A 6000-nucleotide genomic window follows, 5' to 3' on the forward strand; every position below is an offset into this window, starting at 1 on the left:
CATTATTATCCTTGTCTTACAAAGGGAAAACCTGAAGCCTTGTCCAGGCCTCAGACTGGGGCCATCTGCTTTCAGAGACCTCAGCTTACCCACCATGATCCATCAAAGTGAACCAATGCAGCTTCAACCAGAAACAGAGGGTGAAGAGATGCCAGCTGGGCTCTTTCCTCACACTTCCATGGATCCTTGACCCCTGTCCAACCAGGATGAATGGCTGAGAGGAGGGGAGTGGCTACTCAGTCAGCTTTCCAGCATGGAGCCAACTTGGCTCTCCAAGCATTTATTCACACACCATCCGTCTGCCTCCTCCTGTCCTCTCCTCTGTTTCTCACACATGCTAAGCTTGTTCACAGTTAGGACTTTGAACCTTCTCTTTCCACCACCTGGAATGCTTTTCCCCCAGGCCTACTTATCAGGGGGGTCTTCTTATCATGTAGGGGCCAGATCAGATGGCACATTCTTGGGAAGGCTGTCCCTGATCACTCTATCTAATATAGTTGCATATTTCTCAAACCCACTCTTTCCTTCTTGTCTACTCATTATCCTGTTTGACTTTCAACATGGTGCTCAACACCATCTGAAATTGCTTTATTTATCTACGAGTTGACTGGTCTGTTTCTGCATCTCTACTAGAATGTCAGCTTCTGGAGAGCAGAGATCTCACCTGTTTTGTTCCCTCCTGGATACTCAGTGCCTAGAACAGCATCTGGCACCCAAAAATGCACAACGAACATTTTTAAAGTAAATGCATGCATGCATGCATGAATGAATGTAAAGACCACAATGGACACATGCAAACCTGGAACTAGTTGGACCCTCCAGGTATCCCTTACCACATACAAGCCCTTATCTGGAAGAAATCAGATCTTCATTTGGGACAGTCTTTTAGCCCCTGGAGCAGCAGGCAAATGACTAGGAGCTGTTTGGTTTCTTTGTTTGGGCAAAGAAAAGACCATGACATTCAGTGCTGAGACTGCCGACTGCTCTCCCTTCGGAGCCACATGTGCACGACTGCCGGACAGCTGGCTCCCCGAACAGAAAATCAGATCCTGACATCTCAGCTCTTCACTTTCGTCTTTCTGTCTGTCTCTCTCTTCCTACTCTAGAGGGTTTTCCCCATCTCCTTTGTTGCCCTTCCTCACTGAATCCTGTGAAGAAAATTGAGTAAAAAGAGGGAAAATATGTTCATATCTAACACATGCTTCTCTTATTACTATGATAGCACAATCTCATTAAAATCTCCTGGCTCCTGCACAAATAAAAAAACCCCCAAATATAATCATCATATGCAGGAAGTGCTTGTCTTGATCCAGTCTTATGCCAACACAATGCCCCTATTCCTTCCACATAATAATAGAGCCCATTCCTTTATTGGTGTTAGCTCTTTTATTCAGTCCTTTATTTATGACACACCACAAAAATAATGAACAAGAAAGGAAAGCTCCTAACCTCTGCCCAGATCCTCTATCACATGCAGATATTTCACAGTATTCCTAAAGATCCTTTTCTTCTTCCTTTTTTCAATAAAATACTGCTTTTCCATGATCAAAATACCTGCCATTGTATTTTAATCCCTTTCAAGATGTTTTCAGGCTCATTATCTTCTGAATCCTCCTAACACACTTACAAGGGGAAAAAAGGAGGACAGTAAAAGATTCCTCTAAATCACAGAAGTTGGAAAAGGGGCCCAGAGGCATAGAATAATTTGAAGAGGTTCACACCGTGAAATACCATCCAGATTGGCCTCCAAGTCCTGCTGTTTTCTAGAGACAAGGGTGTTTTTGCCAGAAGCCACACTCCCAGCAGCCCCTGTGACACACAGACCTAAGCCAACAGATATGGGAGAAAACAGCTTAAGAAGTTTGGAAGCTAAGTAATTCTTTCTTATGGGAAAGATGAGGTTCCTGATTGGGGCAAAAGGCTGACCAGGAGCATCCTAAAGTGAGGCCTCACTCTTGCTCTCAGCCAAGCCACTCCTCCTTGTGCCCACCAGTGGAAGTGGAGAGAAGGGCTGGATGAAGGGCCCCAAGCAGGTGCCCTGGAACGCCTCACCTAACAAGAGTCCTCAACTCTGGACAGGGCTTAATTTGGGACTTCAGTAAGCCTAGTCTCAAGAAGGAGGAACCCAACCCTTAGCTCCTCAGAAACATTTATTCACACTGAGATCTATGTGACCTCCTCTCATGATGCCCAGGCTTCTTGGACATAGTCATTTTCTGTCCCTGAACTATGTTGCCCATTCAGAGCAAAGATAAAATGAATGAAAGTATCAGCTAAGCCTGTCTCTCACAGAGCAAGCCTTCAGCAAGAGCCAGAGCCCCCTCAAGATCACTGGCATGGCATTCTGCTCTGCCCCTTGTTCAGGAAGCACCCAGACATTTTCCCTCTACTTCTGGGAAGCTACTGAAAAAGTGGCTGAAGCGCCACAGAACCCCCTTGACCAAGGTGCAATTTAATATTCTTTCTCCAGGATCACTAACTTGATCAGATTTTTTAGATGAGACTTTTCTATCTGGGATTCGTGGAAAGTGTTGCTATAATTCATGACTCTAGGATAATGTCCACATACTATCTCCAGCCTCTAGCTGACACTAGACACTATCTAGACACTAGATTGGAAGTGGAGCTGGAAGGACTGGGGTGAGTCTATCTGTGAAAATCTGAATGAACAGGGAAGGGAAGACCTTCAGACTAGTGCGTGATTATACTTGGCATCCCTGCCCTGGATGGGGAGGGTTTAAGGGATATTCTAAGTTGAGGTGCTTCAGGCCTGAGAAGGGGAGTAGATATGACAAGATTCCTTACTTTCTTCTCCATATCCCTTAAACTCACCCCCAACCTGCTTACCTATTTGCTTTCAACCTAGGGAAAAAAAAACTTGAATCAGCCAAGAAGTGTCTCAGCAACCCAGAGTGTCTTCTTGGGACTAGAATCTCTCCCCATTTCCTCCTCACTGACTAAAATATACTGCTGAGGATGTCAAGTGTCATTTGGGAGGGGGTAGTTCAGAGTGAAAGAATAGGGTCAGGCTTGTGTGTCAGTCTATGAGAATAGGGAAAAAGGAGACGATCTCTGCATAGTTCCCTCCAAAGAGGGAAGAAGTTTGAATCTAGGACTGAAGACGGGCCGGGGGAAATGTCAGTAACAACAAATCATATGAAAAGATTATCTGGGCTTCAAGCATGAACGTACCACCAAGTTCCTTCATTTTATCACTTCTGACTTCTGAATCTTCTATTCTGAAGATGGTTATAGAGTCTTTGGATGGAATTGAAGACACTAGCATTGGAGGAAAATGCAAAAACTAGGGTACAACTGAGTAACCAAACAGGCTCTACCAGATACCAGACACCTTTTGGGCAAACTTAACCACAAGACATCACTGAGGAGCCCTTAAAACACATATTTCTTAAACTAAAGACAGCACAATGGCTCCACAGAGCAAGGAGGTGAGTAGTAATCTGCAAGATCTGGAGACACCATCAGGCAGCAGGAAAAGGGAAAAAGGGTCTCACCTGTTCTGGCCCCTGGAAGCAGATGCGGCAGAGCGGGGTCCTCATGCCACTGTCCAGGCTGCTTCCCAGTGAGTAGCAATCCTCAGCCTTCCCCTTACAGAAGTCATCTGAGGAGGCACTGCTGAGCAGCGACGTGGGTGGCTCTGTGGCTGGGCCACCCCAGTCATCTTCCACAGAAGAAGGTGGCAAAGGTGGTGGAGGTGGCAGAGGAGTGGTCTCCCTGACCACCCCTTCTCGAGGACCCCTCCAGCCTGCCCACCCCCCGGCACCCAGAGCCGGAAGGGTGTTGTTGTTGGCCGCCAAACTGGGGGGCTGGGGGTCGCCGTGCATGGGCAGGGGCGCTGGAGGGGGGCGCCGCAGCAGGAAAACCTTCAGGTCATTGAAGAGCATGCGGCAGCGGCACTTGAGGAGACCCTGGTGGCGCAACATCTGGGGAGCCGGGGCCCACGATCCACAGCGGTACCAGGCACAGCAGCAGCAGCTCCACCACCACCACCAGAGCAGCCCACTCAAGGGTATCAGCATGTGCCCAGTGGAAGCAGAAAGCCCAGGAGGGGCAGCCAGAGTCTTTGCAGAGGAAGATAGTAGAATGGTTTTTTTGGGGGGGGTCCACAGCAGAGCTGTGTTACGAAGGGGGGGATCTGCTTTCTCACTGGCTATTCTTACACCCCGTCAAAGTAGCAAATCAATTGTTCCCAGGACGAAGAACTGTGAGTCACTGGTTTTGAACTCTCCCTGGAAAGCCCAACAACAACAAAAAAGGTTTTCTTGCCTCCCCCCGGCCCCCCCCCAACCTTAGCTTTGCTCAGGTAGTTTCCTCCTTTTTGCCTTTGACTTGGGGGCACTGGCATGGGAAGGGGGGGTAAAAAAATGTTGAGGAAGGGCTCTTTGGGCCTTGAGATCAAGGTCTCTAGTTGTCAGAAAGTTTCCCAGGAGAAGATATTTTCAGTTCTTCTCAGATTCCTAGGCAGTGGGAAATCTCTTTTCTTTTGTATAAAAGGGTGGAGAAGATTATAAATCAAATTTGAAGTGGACTGAGCTGGGTTTAGGGCAAAACGGCTCAGTGAAAAATTGAGCACTGCATGTGCAGAGTGAAAAGATAGTTTTCCTCAGGTAGCAGGAGATTGGTTTGGGGGGGGTGGTGTTCAGTGGGAAGGAGAGGAGGTTGGGAGAAGTTTTAATTCTCCTGGGCAGAAAACTGGGGCAATTAATCCCCAGAAGCACCAGAGTTGCTTTTAAGAGAGCAGTTGTGGGGGGAGAGGGGGGGTTGCAGGTGAAATTGGGCAAGGGGCTTGTGCTTTGCCTCTGCAGCCAAAAAAGCTGCACAGAAGAGGGAAAAGCCAATTAGGAGAATAGAAATGGGAAAATAATGGACTGAGGAAGGGGAAAGAAGGGGGGGTGGGGGGGTGGAGATCCTTTAACCCTTGCAGAGCAGCTTCCTTCCTGAGCATTAAGATCCTGGCTAGAGGAAGGGTGTGTGTATGGGAGACAGGAGGCAGTGGAGCAGAGAGAAGGGGTAGAGAAAAGGGGCGTGTGGGAAGAGACAGGGGGAAGGAGTAGTTACATGATCTCAGCCCCCAGCCCACCCCTGCGGCAGTCCGTAAATCCGTGGCCCCTTCCCTTTGGCTCCATCAAAGGTCCCTTTGGGCGAGGGGCAAAGGCCAGGAGAAGGGCAGATCCGGGCGGGTGAGTGGCCTTGCCTTCTCTTCCTCTTCCTCTTCTGGGCCGTTGTCGCCCTCCTCCTCTTGCTCCGAGTCTGCCCGCGGCCGCCGGTGCTGCTGCGGCGGCGGCAGTGAATGCTGGTCGGCGTCCCGGTGTCTCCGGGGCGGGGGCTGCTCCGGCTCGTCCTCTGGCTGCTGCTCGCCGTCCGGCGCGGCCGCGACTCCCGGCTTCATGATCCTCCTCCTCCTCCTCCTCCTTCCCTGGGGGCCGGCTCTGAGCCCCCGCGCCCGGGCAGCGCTGCCATGCAACCAGAGGCGAGGCAGGCGTAGGGGTGGGGGCGGCTAGGGAGTGAGGAGGGGAGGGCAATAAAAAATGAAATAAAACTAGTGGAAGAATAATAATTCGGTTCTCAAATAATCAGGAATGGGTGCTTCTGGAGGGGTGGGGGTGGAGGAGGGCGGCTGCCGGGTCTTCACGGCAGTTCTGCCCTCACTACCCCCACCAAGGGCGGCCTCGGCCGGCTCTCTGCCACCCCCCACGCCCCTCCCTCCTCTCCGCTGCCTCCGGCTGGTTGGGCTCGCTGTTGCTACCTCCTCGCAGATGCAAAGAGGTAAGGCTTGTTTGCGGTGCCAGTTGCAGGTGGGGAAGGGGAAACGAAGCAGTGTGGCCGAGGTGGGAGATAGCCAGCACTTGGCTGGGGCTTGGTCCTCGCGACTCCTCAAAGCCGTATATAAATATATCTCTTATAAAAGGCGAGAGGAAGCAAATCAGATTCCAGGCTGCTGCCAGGTGTTGTCTCGTCTTCCGCCGTTGCTCAGCACCC

The 6000-nt window shown here is 50.3% G+C and overlaps 1 protein-coding gene across 1 annotated transcript in view; it reads right to left on the bottom strand.

Moving 5' to 3' along the window:
- The window catches only part of MARCHF4 (membrane associated ring-CH-type finger 4), a 108167-nt gene extending 102905 nt beyond the window's left edge, over nucleotides 1–5262 (bottom strand). The window contains exon 1 of the mRNA XM_044240839.1: nucleotides 3516–5262. Coding sequence (XP_044096774.1) covers nucleotides 3516–4040 — 525 coding nt within the window. The 5' untranslated portion in view covers nucleotides 4041–5262. The remainder of the gene's footprint in view (nucleotides 1–3515) is intronic.
- Between the last annotated feature and the right edge of the window lie 738 nt (nucleotides 5263–6000).

Source organism: Neovison vison, chromosome 3 (genome assembly GCF_020171115.1).
Source record: "Neovison vison isolate M4711 chromosome 3, ASM_NN_V1, whole genome shotgun sequence".
NCBI lineage: Eukaryota > Metazoa > Chordata > Mammalia > Carnivora > Mustelidae > Neogale > Neogale vison.